The sequence below is a fragment of the Alexandromys fortis genome, unplaced genomic scaffold, assembly GCF_014885135.2.
Source record: "Alexandromys fortis isolate MF-2015 unplaced genomic scaffold, M_Fortis_MF-2015_v1.1 scaffold_67, whole genome shotgun sequence".
In the NCBI taxonomy this organism is placed as follows: domain Eukaryota; kingdom Metazoa; phylum Chordata; class Mammalia; order Rodentia; family Cricetidae; genus Alexandromys; species Alexandromys fortis.
The window spans coordinates 1,813,321-1,832,648 of NW_026067945.1; the positions used below are offsets into that span (position 1 = coordinate 1,813,321).

The 19,328-nt window shown below is 48.1% G+C and overlaps 1 protein-coding gene across 2 annotated transcripts in view; it reads left to right on the top strand.

Annotated features, from left to right (window-relative positions):
* Nucleotides 1-19,328, top strand: part of Pcsk6 (proprotein convertase subtilisin/kexin type 6) — a 192,935-nt gene that overhangs the window by 158,136 nt on the left and 15,471 nt on the right. Inside the window, exons 14-18 of one of the 2 annotated variants that reach the window (XM_050149191.1) lie at nucleotides 9,862-10,041; nucleotides 10,201-10,239; nucleotides 15,642-15,744; nucleotides 17,235-17,431; nucleotides 19,180-19,267. In XM_050149191.1, the coding sequence (XP_050005148.1) occupies nucleotides 9,862-10,041; nucleotides 10,201-10,239; nucleotides 15,642-15,744; nucleotides 17,235-17,431; nucleotides 19,180-19,267 (607 nt within the window). The remainder of the gene's footprint in view (nucleotides 1-9,861; nucleotides 10,042-10,200; nucleotides 10,240-15,641; nucleotides 15,745-17,234; nucleotides 17,432-19,179; nucleotides 19,268-19,328) is intronic. The other variant, XM_050149192.1, reaches the window with a different exon arrangement.

Consider the following 19,328-nt stretch of genomic DNA (forward strand, 5'->3'; position numbering starts at 1 on the left):
TGCTGTGACACAGCTTGGAAGAATCATCATCTGTTTGGAGCAAACAGTGCAAGTGAATCTCCGAGCTTAGCAAGTGCTTACAGTTTTCTCATCCAGTCAAATCGGGGAAGTGTTTGTACTTAGCCCCTTGAGAAATGCAAGGTTAACCTCTCAGCGTTGTGACGCCCACAGTCTCAGGCTGTGAGAGAGCAGACTCTCTTTGGCACTCACTCTTGCTTCCCAGCGTGTAGCCTACAAGGACACTTGGGAAGACAAGAAGAGAGCTGAACATGGTGGGGTGGGGTACCAATGTAATCCCAGCACACAGAAGGCCTGGGGAGGAGCATCCACCGAGACCCCACCTTAAAACAAGATACAAAGTGACAAGCTCATCAGATTTAACTTGTCTGCTTGGTGGCAGTTCCTGTGTGGCAGCTGGTATTCTGGCACATAGAATTGTGACGGCTCTTCTGTCGATGCAGAAGCAACGAAAGAACAGAGATGAAACAGCAGCTCTCCCGAATGGTACCTAGTCAGGATGCATACTGTCTGCCTCTCTACGTCTCTCCTAGGATCACCAAAGTTACACCATAGGCTGCAGGGTCACAGTACTATATGCTGTTTCACCAGTTCAGAAACAATAGTAGTGCCCACCCATGGGGGTCCATGTAAGTGGATAACACCCGCTGTCTGCAAGGCAGCACCGTAATGACCTCCATGGTGCACAGCTAGTAAAAAAAAAAAAAAAAAAAAAAAACAGGGCACAGGGTAGGGGTAGGGCTACAAGATGTGTTAATAAAGTGGGTGAGGCAGTGCATGTGATCATATGTGCATGAATGAGGATAAAACACTTGGGAGGTTCAGAGGCAATGGCTCAGTCAGAAGAGTTCTTGCTGCATCAGTATAAGGTCTTGAGTTTGGATCACTAGTGCCCACCTAAAGGCCAGGTGCTGCAGGTGTATCTGAAACATAGCCATAGGGATGGTAGCGGTAGGCAGATCCCTGGAACTTGCTAGCTAGTCAGTCTTGCCCAATCAGTGAGTTCCAAGTTCAGTGAGAGACCCTGCCTCAGAAACAGTTGGGGAGGAGGGGGAGCAACCAAACAAAACACCTAGTGTGGCGCTCTGGACTCCACACTCACACGCATACATGCACATGCATATGAATATACACAAACACACAATCCAACACTTGGGCTAGGACTATAGCTCAGTGGTAGAGGGCTTTCTAGAATGGGCAAAACCCTGGTTGTTCAACTCCCAGGACTGCAAACAAACAAACGAAGGATTCCTCGAAGCATTCATGAACACAGCGTGAGGCTCCATAGTCACCCTCTGGCAGGGAGACTCTGTCTTGCCTTTGCAACTGGGTTTGAAGCAACCATTTATGCATCCTATTTGAAAACATAGACCCACACACACACATGTACCTACTGCTCTCTGCCATTTTTTCTTTGACATATATCTGCTTTGTAGGGTTTTTTTTTTAATTATGCTTTTTGGAATTTATATATGTGAACAGGAAATATGGTGGGTGTTTGTATTTTTTAAGAAAGATTGATCCAAGGGCCTGTAATAAAAATCAAGCCTCTCTTCCATTCCTGAGTGTTAGCCTTCCTTCGGCCTCTCCCCCCCCCGCCCCCCCCCCGCCCTCGCAGGGTGGTTCCTGGGATGACTTTCCTCTCTGTCCTCCCCCACACTGGACACTATTGATCCTGAGGACAGAATAACTCCTTTTGTTTGTCTGATTGAAACTGTCTCCTAAAATAAGACTCTAATTTCAGTGAGTTGGCTTTTTGTGGGTGTTTTTGGAGACATCCTATAGGCCCGAAATAACTCCTGGCTAAATTACAGTTTAGAGAGCCCTTGGCCTCTGCCCTTCGGTCTTCACAGGCACTCTGTAATCACCGTGCACTGCTCGGTAGTTAAAGAGCCCGGGCGCCTTTGAGGTCTGAAATACAGCTTTACTCTGATTCTGAGGAGTTTGGGACGGATAAAGTCATTGCCATGGCTGGGCTTCCTGTACCTGGAGCTGTGGGAGGCACTCAAGGCCACAATCACATGTGCACCTGTGAAACATGTAAAGGGGCAGAGCCACCACAAGTCTGAAGGAGCTAAACCGTTTGGAAGCTCATGCACTAGGAAAAGGTCTGCTTCTCCAAGCGGAAAGATCACGCCTGTCTACATCCTCTCATGCGGCCCAGGCCAAGCCAGCCCCAGGCAAGGCAGGATCTGACTTGGGGCAAGGCCTAATTCTGTCTTGTGTGGCTCTAACAAAATACCTGAGGCCGAGTCATTTACAGTGATTAGAGGTTCGCTTGGTTTGTGGTTCTAGAAGCTTGAAAGCCCAAGAGGATGTTGCCAACATCTGGGGAAACCGTTTTTGCTGCATCATGATGTGGAGGAGGGTATCCAGTGGTGAGTCAGAGCTAGTGTGCCGGCTCTGCACTCTCTTCTTCTTCTTCTTCTTCTTCTTCTTCTTCTTCTTCTTCTTCTTCTTCTTCTTCTTCTTCTTCTTCTTCTTCTTCTCCTCCTCCTCCTCCTCCTCCTCCTCCTCCTCCTCCTCCTCCTCCTCCTCCTCCTCCTCCTTCTCCTCCTCCTCCTCCTCCCACATCTCCTCATGTCTTTACAGGGCCTGGCCAGCGTTTGCATCATCTGTTCCTAGTTATCTTCCCAAGTGCATCTCCAGATGTTATTATTATGAATTGGGGCACTGTGTTTGCCACACCTGAACAGAAAGTAGGCCATTTAGTGGCTGTAAACTTGGGCCCGGCCCAAATAAAACACTGGTACAAATGAGCCACACTTGTAGCTGCGCGCCACCCTGTGGCATGGTGCTATCACTTACCCAGACCTACTCCTCTTCTAGAACCCAGGGGGTCCCAGGGGTGTGTGGTACTCTGATGAGCATGAGTCCTCTCTGGTGGATTTAGCGAGCCTGAGAGATGTCCATTGGAGCAAAAGATAAAAGTTGTCCTGGCTGAGCTGCCCACATTGCAACCCTACCTCTGCACGTGTCTCTGGAGGCAGATGCCTGCCTTTGTAGCAGGATGGGGAAGGGAAGTGACAGCCAAGCTGCATACACCCCCCCCCCAAGGATGAGCACAGTGCTACCCCCTCACCTCTGGTCCTCCTAAACACAGTTGCTAGGGATGCCGTTGTCAGGAAAGAAACCCTAAGAGTGGCCTAGCCCACAGAAGTCTGTTACTTGTGTGTTTCCATGACATCAGGAGTTCGCCTGATGGTGTGTTGGCGACTCGATGCTAGAGCACTTGCTTCGTGTGTGCAAGGCCCTGGGTTCCACGTGCAGCATCACACATGATATGCACACCCACAGAATGTTCCTGGGAGTTTCAGGTTAGGCATCCTATTCTCTTCACACTTAAGCATGCCTAGCTATGTGGCTGTTGTGTCCACCTGGAGGAGGAAGGTGGAGCACGGCCCCCACTATTCCCATCATAGGCTCGGTGCCCCACTATCCTACTCTGGCCTCCCCATACCTGGTACATGCCCATCCCACAGAGCCTAATCTTGTCACTCATCTTTCTGTTTACAAAGCTTTCCATGCTCCAGCTTCGATATGCATTTGGGCTTATCCCCAGGACTTCTCTCACCTCCTGCCCACAAACCCTTACCTGGGCTGGTTAGGGAGTCACAAGCCTGACACCAGATTCCTTTATGCTTTGGAGTAGAGGACCCAAATAGAAGATCCCTTGAATGCAACCTAGTACCCCCTAGGAGGCCAACTGGCAAGGCTTCTTGCTAAGTCTGATACCCAGAGGGACCGATAGCTAGCTATTGCCAGTCTGGGGCCAGAGCATCTTCAAAGGCAGCTGTAGTGAAGAGTCAAGGAGCTAAAAGCACCTCTAGGATGGCAGAGTCCAAAACAGCCAAGCTCCCTCCATCAAGTTCAGGAAATGCAGGGCAGCTCAGGGAGAGAGGAACCCTGGCTTCTAAGAAGGAGGTGACTAGGGAAAGCAGTTTGTGGCCCAGGCAGTAGGCTTACCTGGTATATTAATCAGGGATCTCTAGAGGAACAGAACTGATATATGTATGTGTATATGTGTGTGTGTATGTATATATGTATGGGATTTATTAGAATGACTTCAGGCTGTGTGTGTGTGTGTGTGTGTGTGTGTGTGTGTGTGTGTGTATTATGTATGGGATTTATTAGAATGACTTACAGGCTGCTAGTCCAACAATGACTATCTACCAACAGAAGGTCCAAGAATCCAACAGTTGCTCAGCCCATAAGACTGGGTGTCTCAGCTGGTCTTCTCTATATGCTTGAATCCCAAAGAAGTAGACTCACCAACTGTGAGAGTCCACAGATTTGGTGACTGTATACACAACTTTCGACAGTGTGGAAAGCTAAGGAAAATGATGGTGGTGATTGGTTGCTCCTAGCATCTCTGAATACACTGGAAAGGGAGAAGAAAGAGCTCCTGATGAAAGTCGCTACTAGCATCTCAGAATACGGTAAAGGATAACAAAGAACTTAGTGGTAAGACTGACCAGATCCAGATGCGACTAACATTCTAGAGATTTCTGAGTGTGCTCTGGAAGAGAATCTTCTCTCCACAGAGCTCAGGTTGCAGAAAATCAAACCAAAGCCCTCAAAGTCTGGCTGAGATACTGCGAAATTTCAAGTCCCAGCCTCAGAGGGAGTCGGCAGTTAAAGGAAGGGCATTAACGGGTAAAGAGTGGGATCCTGTGACCTGGGATGGGGATGGGAGGACCCTATTAAAGCTGAGAACTTTCAATCCTGAGATTCTCAAGGGTTTGTCTCACCTGAGGAAGTAGTCTCTCCACCCTCAACAAAAGATACACTCACACCCCAGCCCCTGAAATATCACCTTTTCTGCCTTTGACTAAGGAAATCAATCCTTAATTGTCTGCTAAACCAACAGTGACCTTCCCTGAAGGGGATGCCAGGCAAGACAATACTGATGTCCCTCGGTGCTTACCAGTAGTTGCCCCTAGACCTACAACCAGACTTAAAGCTAATGAGGCTCCTAAGGGGAGGTAGAAAGGGTAGTCCATGAGGAGGTATGCTACACTACCAAATATCTTAATGGGTTTGCTAATTCATTCAAGCAGAAGCCTGGGAAATATGTGTGGGAATGGCTTTTAAGGGTGTGGGATAAATAGTTGAAGGAACATAAAACTGGATCAGGCCAGGTTTATTGATATGGGCCATCTGAGTGGAGATTCTTGGTTTAATATGGAAGCTCACACGGTTAGAGAAAAAGTTGTCAAAAAACTTGTTTGAATAACTGGCTGAAGCATGTATCAAAAGCTGGCCCAATGAAAAGGAATTGGAGATTCCTGATATCCCTTGTCTTGGTGTTGGTGAAGGGATCTTAAGGCTCAGGGAAACTGCAATGCTAGCATGGATACGCTGAATAAATCCTAATCCCCCACAATGGGAAGACCCAGAAGATGTGCCCTTCGTGATTCCTGTAGACACAAAAATGGCGAGAGGGACATCTGCACCTTTGAAGAGCTTCGCTGTCGCCCTTTTCCTTGTGCCAGACCTTAGGGTCTGAGATGCTGCTGCTCAACTGGACGAATTAAATGCAATGGGTTGAATTCAAGGGCCAGCACTGAATTGCCAGAGCCTAGGTGATCGTTGCTGTTATAATGGGTAGCATAGACAGAGCAATGTTCATAATGGCCTGACCCATAATGGGCAGCTTTTTATGATGGCATGACTCATATGAACCTTTGATACTGGTTAATCAATCATGGTGTTTCCAGGCATGAAATAGATAAGAAACCTACAGAGTTTTTGTTTGATCTGTATAAGCAGAAAAATTCTCAGACAGATAAAAGAAATGCTGCATTGGATCGTGGCAAAAGTAAACCTCCATCTAGGAAACAGTTTCCAGATTGGAGCTAGTTTGCAGACCTAGAACACCTTTAATGAAGGGACAGCCAATTTCCTGTAAAGAATGAAATTCATGCCTTGGCAATGCTGAAGCATGCATGGGTAGTTCATATATGGTAGTTCTGTTGAACTTGTCCATATTGGGTTTCATGGTCTAAGTTGATGAGGACAACTGCCCAGGTCTCTTCCTCAAGAGGGTATCAGATCTCATTGCAGATGGTTGTGAGCCATCATGTGGTTGCTGGAAATTGAACTCAGGACCTTTGAAAGAGCAGGCAGTGCTCTTAACCACTGAACCATCTCTCCAGCCCAGTTTCCTGTGAGGACCATGATAAAATTCCCAAGTTTTATTGTTAATCTTTCCTGAATCCTTCCCTAAAGGGACCTACAGCCTTTCACAAGGGTAGCTGTACATTGGGATAAAGGAAACAATCAGACTTTCCGGGGTCTGTTAGATACTGGTTCTGAATTAACGGTAGTTCCGAGAAATGCCAAGAAACAGTGTGGCCCTCCAGTTAAAGTAAGGGATTATGGAGATCAGGTGATTCATGTTATTTTGGCTGAAGTTTGACACACATAGATCTAGTGAGTCCCTAAATTCCACCTGTGGTTATTTCCCCAGTCCAAGATGTATAATTGGGATAGACATAATTAGAAGTTGGCAGAATTGTCACATGAGTTCCCTGACCAGTGGGTGGAAAGGCTAAATGAAAACCCTTAGAGTTGCCTCTGCCAGGGAAAGTAGTGGATCAAAAACAATATCACACCCCTGGAGGAACTGCAGAAATTAGTGCCACCATCAAGGACTTGAAAGATGCAGGGGTTGTTGTCTATTGAAAACTCATCCAAGTAGTGACTCCAATTGCAGCTGCTGTACAGATGTGGTGTCATTACTTGAGTAGATTAACACATCTCCTGGTACATTATATGCAGCTATTGATCTAGCAAATGCCTTTTTCTCGGTACCATAAGGACCACCAGAAGCAATTTGCTTTCAGTTGGCAAGGCCAACTATATACCTTTACTGTTTTGTTTCAAGAATATGTTCACTCTCCAGTCCTGTGTCATGGCTTAGTTCAAAGGGATCTTGGTTGTCTCTTCCACAAAATATCAACATTGGTTCACTATATTGATGCCATTATGTTGATTGGACCAAGTGAGCAGGAGGTGGCCACAACTTTGGGCTTCTTGACAACACATATGCACATTAGAAGATGGGAAATAAATCCAACCAAGATTCAAGGAGAAATGTAATTGCTTCTACACAGTGGAAGTAAGGAAGATTATGTCTGGAGTGCAGGAGATCCTTTGCAATGGTTCTCAGCCCATGGGTCATGACCCCTTTGGGAGTCATACATCAGACATTATGATTCATAACAGCAAAATTAGTTATGAAATAGCAATGTAATAATTTTAGGATTGGGGTCACCATAACATGAAAAACTGTACTAAATAAAAGTCACAGCATTAGGAAGCTTGAGAACCATTGCTTTGGGGCATCTCTTGGTGCTACCATGTTCTGTGGTTAAAGTCAATGGGAAACTACAATATCCCAATCAAGGCAGGTTGACAAAGGGCACAGACCCATCAGGAATGAAGGTATAGATCACTCCTCCAAGAAAAGAGCCAAAGTCTGCTAGGGTGCTTTTTGAGGGTGTAGGAAATACAGAATGGGTAGTAGAGGAAGGTAGTCATATATTATCTAGGGCCACCTGACCTGTCTGTGCTACTGGGGTTATATTTATGAAGTGATCTCCTGTGCCAATGCATTCAAGTGTACTTCCCACTTTCTCTTCTATGGGGTTCAATGTGGTTGGTTTTATGTTGAGGTCTTTGATCCATTTAGACTTGAGTTTTGTGCATGGCAATAGATATGTATCTATTTTCATTCTTCTACATGTTGATAATCAGTTATGCCAACACCATTTGTTGAATATACTTTCTTGTAGTTGGGGTTTCTGTCCTGCCCGGTTCCCGCAATTGTTAAGTTTCAAAGACATCACACAGAGGTCTACATTAACTATAAACTGATTGGCCTGTTAGCTCAGGCTTCTTATTAACTCTTATAACTTATATTAGCTCATTATTCTAGTAAATGTTAGCCACATGGCTCGGTACCTTTTGCAGCAAGGCAGTCACATCTTGATTCTTCTGTGTCTGGGCTGGGACTGCAGAAGGACTTCCTTCTTCCCACAATTATCCTGTTCTCACTGACCCACCTCTACTTCCTGTCTGGTTGTCCTGCCTATACTTCCTGCCTGGCTACTGGCCAATCAGCGTTTATTTAAAATATAATTGACAGAATATAGACGATTGCCCCACACCACTTTCTTTTTTCCATTTTATATTTTTAACTTCTTTGTCAAAAATCAGGTGTTCATAGGTATGTGGATTGATGTCCAGGTCTTCGATTCCATTCCATTGGTCTTGCTATTAGAATGTATTCATACAGCTACTTGTATTTTCTTTCCTCAATTCTTTTATCATGTAATATAGCATCAACTAAGAGAATATCAGTGGCTATCATATTTAAGTTTGAGATACTATAAGACTGTCCCTCCAGGGACTTTGCCACCTAAATTCTTAAATTCCTATGCATTTGTGGTTGTTGGAGAGATAGTTATATCATATTGGGTGTAATTATGACCTGGTTATTGTTTTCATCTATAAATTAAGCATGATGTAAGGAAATATGATCGTGTGTCAAGCTGATTAGGCATGCACTTACGGTGGCTATTCTTGGTTGTCAACTTGACTACATCCGGAATTAACTAAAACCTATGTGGCTGAGTACACTTACAAGAGTTTTAATTAAATCATTTGAAGTGGGAAGACCCCTGTTAGCCTAGATCTTTCTGGTGCAATCAGTAAAAGCATTGCCTCCTTAAGTTTGTAGAGTTGTTCACACCATGGATGCTCAGTACTCTTCCAGGAGAGGCTTCAGTAACTGGAGAGACTTTAGTAGCTGTAGGTGTTGGCAAATTGGAAAGCCTATTCTAGATACTATATTAAAGTTCATCCTTAAAATTCTGTTGCTCTAGAACCACTTCTGGTACCAAAATCTGTATTAATGAGGGTTCTCTTAGAGGAACAGAACTTAAAGAATGAATGAATATATATAGAAAGGAGATTTATTAAAATGGCTTACAACAGTGGTTCTCCATCTAATTAGGTTCTCAACCTAATGCTACGACCCTTTAATACAGTTCCTCATGCTGTGGTGACCCCCAACCATAAAATTATTTTCATTGTTACTTCATAACTATAGTTTTGCTACTGTTTTGAATCATTATGTAAATATTTTGGGAGATAGAGGTTTGCCAACAGGGTCGCCCCGTACAGGTTGAGAATCACTGGCTTCCAGGCTGTGGTCCAGCTAGTCTAACAATGGCTGTCTACCAGCAGAAATTCCAAGAATCCAGTAGTTGTTCAGTCCAAGAGACTGGATGTCTCAGCTAGTCTTCAGTAGACACTGGAATCCCCAAAATGTAAACTCCAGTGCCATTGAAGGAATGGAATTGTCTCTGAGTGAGAGCAAGCTAGCAAGAGAGTGAGCTTCCTTCTTCTGTGTCCTTTATATAAGCTGCCAGCAGAAGGTGTCACACAGATTAAAGGTGAATCTTCCCGCCTCAAAAGCTCTGGATTAAAGGTGTTTTGCCACCTCAAACGATCCAGTTTAAAAAATGAGTCAGAAGTGGGAACATAAAAGTGGGAACACTTTAAATGATTTAAGACCCCTCACAGGTCTACCCAGCTGCATGGAGTTTAGATGATTCCAGGTGTAGTCAAGTTAACAACATCTGGAACAGCCATCACACATGACCAATAAGCAAGTGGGCAGTGAAGTACCAACCAAGAGCCTACTGTGGGAAGAGAAGCCAGGCCACAGCTGATGCTCTCATGAGGGGATGAATGGAGGCTGCTGCACAGGCTCAGCAGCCTGCAGGCACATCCAAAGCTTTGGGGGATAACTGCAGTGTTGGTGCCTTCCAGGAAAGCTGAAAGAATGGAGCCTCATTTTATATGGCACAGCGGAGCACCCGTACCGCACGTTCAGTTCCCATCAGTCTCGCTCACGGATGCTGGAGCTCTCCGTTCCAGAACCGGAGCCTCCCAAAGCTGCTGGACCACCTCCCCAGGCAGAGGCTCCTGAGGACGAGGAAGAGTACACAGGTAATGGAACTGAGTGAGAAGAGATGGTTGGCCTCCCGACTTTGTTTCCCACCATAGTTCTCGAAGATGGGGACCCTTTCAGACAAAAGGTGGGGTTTTGGTTGTAAGACATGTCTTGCCTGGAAGTTATAATAATGATGGTAATTTGCACTCACACAGCTCCTTCCACCCAAGGCTCTCCTAATACTTTACAGACCAGTAAGTATGCTTCAGACCAGTAAGTACTCTCTGACCTCCCAGGCTGGGGCACTGAGTTCCTATATGCCCAACCAGAACTGGGGCTTGCCCTGTATTCATTAGCTGGCTCCAGGGTTTTCCCCTCTCTTCAAGAGCCCTCATCCCAGGACTCAGCATCCTGACTCTCTTGAGTCCATCCACTTTGAGCAACCAGAAGTGAGAAGAAAACTTGGGGTCCACAAGTTTGTTTCCAAGGGGCTGGTGGTTGAGAAGTGAGCACTCGCCAGGGTTGGTACTCAGGACGGTGTCGAGAGATGAACCAGTACAGACGGATGCTATGCATAAACATTTTCAACAGCTCACATGTAAAGACCCCTGGTACAGATGCTTCTATAGCTATCCCAGTGCACATGGTAGCCTCAGTCTCTAGACTGCTGGCTCATTTGCAAGGTAGCTGGGAGCCACAGTAACCCAGAGATGTCTTTGGATACCTCCAGCCTCTCAGCAAAGTGTCATTAGAGCCTAAAGTTGTTCATTTTCCTCTAAGCCATCCCACAGCGATTTTATGACTCTGGTGTTTCTGGTTGGGCATATTTTCTTAGCTAAGTGTCCTAGCTACCTGACAATGATGGGTGATCTCTCAGAATATGGATAACTAAGTGGAAAATCCCACCAGTACAAATCAAGCATAAACACTGGTCGATTTCATTTTAAATTTCTTCTGCCTTTCCTTTAAAACGGAACATTGAATTATGTATGGGCTAATATGCTGTTTTTCCCCTGTGATTTATAAACCATGGCTAGATTCAGTAATTATTAATAAAGTACTGATTTTTTTTTGTCCTCAAAATCTGCCACTGACTCCAGCCATGCACACTGGCATCTCACCCTTATACGCTATTCTACTCTGAGTCACTTGGTCTCTACACAGCATGGCCTGGATGGAAAAAGCGGTTTCCATGGGAATACGATGTGTTTCTGGCTCTTTGGAAAGCTCTCTGAAGTCTAGGGGGGTAACTGGAAGGGTGACCCAGTCTTAGAGGCGAGCCAGAGTGATGGGGGGGTGCCATGGTATGAGTGGCCAAGCAAGAGGAGCGAGGAATAGCCACTTTAGAGTTTAAAGAAAGGGCACGGGAGTCACGGGCTGTTGCTCTTAGAACATGGAAAGCTGGTCATTGACAAACGGTATATTTGTGGTGATGTCCAGACTGGCATTGACTCCACCTGGGCCTTGTGGATTAGCAACTAGTTGCCATATCAAGAAAGACAGAGTCCAATGGAGCAGTGGTCCCAGGGACCAGCATCAGGGATGAGAGGCAGACAGGAGAGATGAGAGGTGGAGGGCCACCACCTCAGCACTGAGGACCAGAGGCAGCAGCAGTAGTCTCCACATGAGATTGGTGGAGTATGAATGACATTAGCGAGTGGAGCGGTGGACTAGAAAGCAAGAGAACCAGGGACTAGACAGCCTGCTGGAAGCAAGGGTAGCAGCCTCAGTACGTAAGAGGAAGCATGGGGAAATCAGCGTGTAGGGTACTAAGAGTGAACAGCTTGGAGTGAGGGCCAGCCTATAGTGATAGCCATGTGATAGTAACAGTACAGGTAGACCCCACCATCACCACCAGAACTCATCAGGATACTTGATTAGCATGCAGACCCTAGACGGGCCCCACCTAAGAGACCAGGAGTGCTCTGAAGTCTATACCCGTAGCAGGTAAATAAGACACTCCAGGTAGGTTGTACCTAGGCAGCTAGTAGACTTGAACCCAGAAAGGATGGAGGCAGGACATGGGGGGGGGGGGCTTACAAGCATGTGACCCAGCTATTGATGGATTGAAGTGGAGCCTAGCTTGGGGAAAGAAGCAGCCATTGAATAAGAAAATTAATGGGCCTCATGGTGCAGGTCTGTAATCCCAGGAACTTGGGTAGTAGGATTGTCTGAGGTAGGGTGATCCTAAGTTCAAGGCTTACCGGGGCTGCAGAGTGAGTTCAAAGCCAGTCTGATCAACTTGCAGTTTCTATGTCAAAAACATAAGTCCAGGCGACATAGCTCAGTGATAGAACAGTTACCTGGTTTATGTGCAGCCCCAGATCCAATCCCTAATCCTGGAAAGAAAGGAGAGAGAGAGGAGGGAGAATGAAGGGAAGAAGGAGGGAGCAGGACCCCAAGTTGTTTTCCTGACTCATTGATTTGTTTGGTTTTGTTTTTTTGTTTTCCCAACCCCAGATTTGCACCACAAAGGCCTGAAAATTGGCATCTCAAATTAGCCTGTGTTAGTTAGCCCGGTGGGGTTGTGATCTACGTTTAGCCAAGCTGTTCAGAACATTCAAACGCTCCTTCTGCTGGGAGCCTCTGCTTGGAGTGACGCACAATCGCCCTGACTCAGGAAGCCAGGCCTCAGAGTCAGTTTCAGCTAACTGAGGAGAGATACAAAGCAGGCAGAATGACAGACTGCGACAGCAAAAACAGATGCTCGAGGAGAGGATGAGTTACAGCCGGACCCCAGCATTCCTGGGAGGGCAGCCGTGGTTGGGGGGAGATGCCTAGCCAGGTGGATCTGATTCAGCGTGTTTTGTGGGTGATTTGAAGCTTGATATTTGGCTTTTAAAAGCATCCAGAAAGCCACATGCTGGTTGATTGGTTGGTTTATGAATTTGATAGCTGCTCTTGGATGGACACTGTCATATCCCAGCCTCTCCAGCTGAGGGCTGGCGGCTGCCCACGGCCTTGATGCTATTCCAGAAGTCTGCGGGCCTGGCTGTCATGTGAACCCAAGCTTGCATAGGGCTCCTTCTGTAGAGATGGCTAATAAAACTTTCCACCCTGGGAAGGCCTGAGAGGGAGGGGCAGCTGGAGGTGGCAGGTGACATCAGCAATCCTGTAGACCAATGCTGGGGATGGCCCAGTCGAGGCCCCGCCCAAGGCCATTTAAGTTTAGGGACTTGCTAGAACATTGTGCCTACAGATGGTGAGGGGCATCTGCCCTTTCTTCCCTCTCCCTTTTCCAATACTGTCACAGTTCAGCCACCAGCAAGTATTTACCTAGCGCCTGTCCCACACAGATACAGCCTAGGGACTTGCAGTGAATAAGCTGGACCCCATCCTGTCAGACCCCATTCTATCTGTGAGGAAATGGGAGTCATGCCCCTGTTCTCCAATACCCTTAATCTTCCTAAAATGGAAGACCGTTACTGAGCTTGGGGACATAGTTTGTACTCTAAGAAGCCAAGTTTGGCTACCCATCCTTAAGAAGCCAATTAAAACAACCAAACTAATGGTAAAAGGGCAGGAAAAGGAGATCTATTCAATGTAGCCGCATCAGGAGAAGGGACAAGGAAATCCTCTGACCCCACCCCCACAAGTCCATGTTCAAGGTTTTGAAGTTTAGGTGGATGTCTAGGGATGCGCACATCTAAGCAGTCTTGATCGGGTTGTGGTTCTGCACACCACCAACCCATCCTTGTCTGGGCTTCCGCCTCATCCTGTGAGGTGGTCTGACAAACTGGGAAGATGGACACATCTCTTCCCAGTCGACAAGATCCCCCTCTAGCTAATGCTTTTTCCTTCTCCCAGCATGCGATTCCAGGGGGTGTGTCGTTTCAACAGTCTCATGGCCAGACAGAGACACAGTGTCTCTTTAGAGTGTATTCCTTTATACCTGGCTGGTTACATTGTTACCTACTGCCTTCTGTGTCTTATAGAGAAAGCAAAAGGCAGGCCCTTTAAGGGACTGGTGAACAAGGCCACAGTAGAATGTCACCGTGCCTGGTGGGTGGGAAGGTAGCCAAACAATATTGTGATGGAGTGGGGGTGTAGAGGTGTCCCAGCAACTGACTTGGGGTGAGGCCAGCAAAATAATAATAATCATCATCATCATCATCATCATCAGTCTTGGGAGGCAGTGTGAGGATGTGGCTCAGGCGCTGGATTTAGGAAGTGACAGGCATGCCTCTCTAGGATACAAACTAGGCCAGCCACCACTTGGAAAGACAATCTAGAACGTCCAGGAGAAGACCTCAGCTCTGCAGGGGTTCTGGTGGGAAGAGAGTCACCCACAGTGAAAACTGGGAGGGATCAACAAAGGTGAACCTTAGGAAAGGAAGCCAGCTCTAAAGCTGGGAGGGCGAAGGAAGAGGCCTCTGTCATCCTCAGCAAAGCCCACTGTGGGCTGGGAGAATGAGGGCATCTGTCTTCATGTTCCCCATGAGATGAGGGGCCCAGCACATCAACTCTTCCTCGCTTCTGAATTCACTCCCCATCCTCTACCAAAACAAGCTTAGTAGAAGCCCCCACCCCGTGCTGTGCCTCCTCCAGCCCCTCCCTGCATCTCCAGGGATGCTCCTCTGTATGCACAGTGGAAGCAGACTCTCAGGAAAGGCAGGAGTCACCTCAGGCTGGCTTCAGCAGCTGAGAATCTGCAGTCATGCGCACTGCAGCTGAGGAGGCAGATATTAAAACCTGTCTCCTCCCTGTGGGGCCCTGGGGAGAACCTAGAAGGTGAGAGTTTTCTGGAATTCATAGAGCTCCCTGCGCTTTTGGATGACTTTCCAACAACACGGAGCCCACAGTTACAATTCAAGTCACCCAAGGAGACTTGAGGGAAGACATTGGTGGCTTACTGCTGACAGCTTGCGTGAGGGAAACCAGAGGGCAAAGAATACGGCAGGAAGAAACTCAGTCCACAGTCACCATAAGCTTCATCCAGGGCCAGGTTCCCACTGCCCCTGTCTCCTTCCATCCTGTGTACGAGGAGGCTCAGCAGGTGAAGGAATGGAGAGACGCCTTGACCTTCCCAGGCATGTCAACACCACAATGTCACAGCTCACACCCAACGGTGTTACTTTGTTTTCCACAGTGCCCATAACAAGGTGACTGGTCCCATCATGACGGCTCTAATGCCTCATCTCTAGGTGATGGAGGAGGGTCAGCTGTCTATGTGTTACTCTCATTGGTTAATAAAGAAACTGCCTTGGCCCTTTGATAGGACAGAAAATTAGGTAGGCGGAGTAGACAGAACAGAATGCTGGGAAGAAGGCAATGAGGGAGATGCTATAGCTCTCCTCTCCAAGATGGACGCAGGTTAAGATCCTTCCCGGTAAGCCACCACCTCGTGGTGCTACATCTGGGATCTCAGTTCCCATCTCTTCACTGGCCTTGGTCCCTCACCACCTCCCATGGCTGTATCACTTGCTCTCATATGCCTTTCCTTCATAGAGGGTCAGGACGGCTAGACTCAGCCCCCCAGCTGTGACTGCATCCCACGAGTAGGTCTCTGGTGTAGTAGCCCCTGTAAGACATCACTCTTGAAGGAAGTTCCCTGGACCTGGGGGCTGTGGTAACCTGACAAAGGGTAACCTGACATGGGCTGGACTGAATGGAGAAAGCATCTCTCTGGGTGAAAAGAAGTGCTTGTGTCTTTAAGGTGTGTGCCATCCTGAGTGCGGTGACAAAGGCTGTGATGGCCCCAATGCAGACCAGTGCTTGAACTGTGTCCACTTCAGCCTGGGGAGCGCCAAGACAAGCAGGTAACTGCAGGTGGCTGCAGCTGCTGTCTGCATGCCCTAGGGCCCCGTGTTGTAGCACTGGGGTGGCTATGCTGAGCTGTATAATCCTCCACAAAGAAATTGCATCAAAGGGTTACAGCTCTGCATTTTTTTTTTAAAGTTTAGTATCTTGGTTCTGATCACACAGGAGATACAAGTCCCTTATGGAAAGGTGAGAAGATGAACAGTTTTCTGGCAGTGCTTAGATATCATTCTGCATCCATACTGGATCGTACTGAGCACACATGCCTGCTCAAAGAGGATTGTGGACAAGACCCCGTACTATAGGCCTCAGAGGGCCAGCAGGGTGACATGGTTCTTGAACAGGCTGCAGCTGGGGCTATGGGTTTCCCTGGTGGCTTCCTAGAAAGTCTGTATAACTTCCTATTCCTTGAATGAGGCCTCTGACAGACCTAACCTGGGATGACCAGCCTATAGCCAATTGTTCCAGCTTAAACTGTCCCTTCTGTGGGGAGTGTGCATGCCTCAGACCCTTGTACCATGCCCTAACAGACTTGAAGCTGCCCTTCATATTTATCCAATGCACAAACCTTTCTGAGCCTTCACTATGGGCTGCATAGGTCTCACATAAAAGGCCAAGGTGACAGCAAGACAGTGCTGGACACCTTAAAGATCTGGATGGCAGATGAACCTCAACACTGCTGATGCATGTTCATGAGGTCAGCCGGGGGTGCGCTGCACACAGTGGTGGTGAGATGCAATTTCACTGTATCTGGCGTCCCCACCCAAGACCCAGGAAACACCCTGGCTCGGTACAAGGACAGTCATCTGCAGCTTCATTCACTGACCATCAGACTGTCTATGCAGGCATCCATGTAGGATTTGACCCAGTCAGAAATTCTGAGTCAAGCTGGGCAGTGGTGGTGCATGACTTTAATCCTAGCTCTGGGAGGCAGAGGCAGGCAGATCTCTGAGTTCAAGGCCAACTTGGTCTACAGAACAAGTGTCATGATACTCAGGACTACACAGAGAAACCCTGTGCCCCCAAAAGAAAATAACCCCCCCAAAACAAACAAACAATGAAGTTCCTAGTTAACACCAAAGTCTTAGTGCCTACAGAAAACCAGACGGTTTTCAGAATGGGAAAGAATTCCTGTTTTGTCTTGTCTTGTTTAGACAAGGTCTCCAAATGTAGCCCAAACTGACTTTAAACTCAGAATCCTACACCTCAGCCAAGTGTTGGGATTATACTTGTGAGCCACCAGACCCAGCTTGTAGAATTGAATTCCTGTTCTTTAGACCTGCCTGTTTGTACCCAGGACACCTCCCCACACCCCACTCAGTGAGCAAACATAGGGGAACGTACTTTTGACTTAACCTTACCCCAGGATCCTGTGTCCTCGGCATTTTACCCACCCAGCTATGCAGCCTCAGCCCGTGTAAGAGCCACACAGGGTGGGCAGGGGATGGTACTAAAACAGAGAGACCCTCACCTGCTCTTGGTCCCACAGGAAGTGTGTGAGCGAGTGCCCCTTGGGCTACTTTGGGGACACAGCAGCAAGACGCTGTCGACGATGCCATAAAGGATGTGAGACCTGCCTGGGCAGGAGCCCAACACAGTGCCTGTCTTGTCGCCGTGGGTTCTATCACTACCAGGAGACAAACACCTGTGTGACCCTCTGCCCTGCTGGCCTTTATGCTGATGAGAGTAAGTGGACTGTCACCAGACGCAGAATGAGGGAATTGTCCACCTCCCTACCCCATCTGTGCCCCTGGGGTGTGCTCCCCTACTCTGGGAAGATTTGCTGGGCCCTTGGCTTCCTGTACTCTCTTGGTCTTGTCTGGGACTTTTCACCAGGCCGGGAGCTGGGAGTGGGCAACCACAGCATTTAGCGGCTGCAGCATGCTGCATGCTCTGCCAACACACTGTTGAAGTAAGCCCTGCACACTTGAATTTACTCTATTAAGGATAGGATGCAGAAAAGGTAGCTCGTCCACGGGTCCACAGCTCCCCTTGAGACACCGGAAGAGGATGCCCTGCCACCTGTCTTGTCATTTCTCATCCAGGAAAGAGTGCTGTGGATGTCAGCACAAGTTTACATAACTGGGAGATGGAAGCCCCTAGGAAGTGCTATGAGCTCAACTTGAGATTCAGAGGCAATCCTCTAAATGCAGCTGCCCCTGCTGACATGTGGGAGGCGGATCCCAGGAGGTCTGGGGAGTGTCTGTGTGACTCTCTACAGTAGTGACCACGCCCCTAAGAGGGGAACACTGTCTTCCTTTCTTGAGTTGAAAAGGAGTAAGAAGTCCCTAACTGGTAATGACACACTCAGAGCAGGAAGCCAGATATCCTGCTAGTCCACCTGCCAGGGCAGATGTGAGGGATGGATGGGCAGGAACTCCGGCGTATGTTTTAGCAACCGGCCTCACACTCTGAAGATGTGGAAGAGAAGGTTTGTGTTAAATGGACAGGTGATGGCTCTCGAATATGACTCAGAGGCTTGGCAGGCAGCAACCCTGACCCTAGTCCTCCTGTTTGTCCCCCTGCGCTGATATAGCCTGTCACTTGTTGCCGTGCCTGTTAACCCTGGGGAGAAGCAGCCAGGAAGTCGGCTCCCTTTAGAGGGGAAATGGCACGTTACCCCTCTTCAGTTCCCAGCTTCGCAGACTCTTGCCTGGGCTGCCAGCCAGGCTCACTTTGAGCCACACACACACAGCTTCCTCACCTTCCAGGGCAGGTCAGCCATCCTTCACCACTGTCCTTGCTGAGCACCAGCTGGGTGCTTGTGACGCCGCCCCAAGACCCCAAGGAGCCTGCACAGAGGAACCAGCAAGGGCCCTCAGCTCAGGGGTCTGGCGTGTAGCAGTAGCACCAGCTGGGGGTTGGTGCAGCAACGACAAAACTGAGCTAAGACATAAAGCTGGGATGTGCAAGCGGGAGTTGGCATGACCCAGATGCTCCTTCCTGAGAGGAGGCATAGAGCCCTGCCTCACTAGAGAGGTACCAAGCTCTCAGTGAAGACTCCCGTGAAGGACTCACCGGGAGAGGGACTGCTGGCCTCCAGCATGCCCCGAGGTCTATAAAGACCTGCACCTGATTCGAGTGTACTCAGCCAGCCAGGAACTGACTCTGGTCCATTAGCAGAATGAGAGTGTCTCCTCTAGGAAGGGACCACCTCTGAAGCCTGCTGGCCCTTTGAGGATTTGATTGACATATCCCAGATAAGGAATGTGGAATTAGCCACCCAGATCTGCTGGTCCTTTGAGGATTTGATTGATGCACTCCAGACAAGGATGTGGAAGAGCTGGGTCCGTGGTTAATTTCCTGACCTGCTCTGAAGAGGGCCCTGGGGAGAACTGTCTTGCCAAGGCTGCCTAGAATGCTGGAGCTCACTCTCTACTCTGAGCCCCTCCCTCACGCCGTCCTCTGCTCCCCATCTTCCCGCCTCTCTCCAGGTCAGAGAAACTGCCTCAAGTGTCACCCAAGCTGTCACAAGTGTGTGGATGAGCCTGAGAAGTGCACTGTGTGTAAAGAAGGATTCAGGTGAGCCTGCCCTGAGTGGGGGGAAAAAAAAAAGTGACAGGGTCCGTTCTGTGTTTGCTTC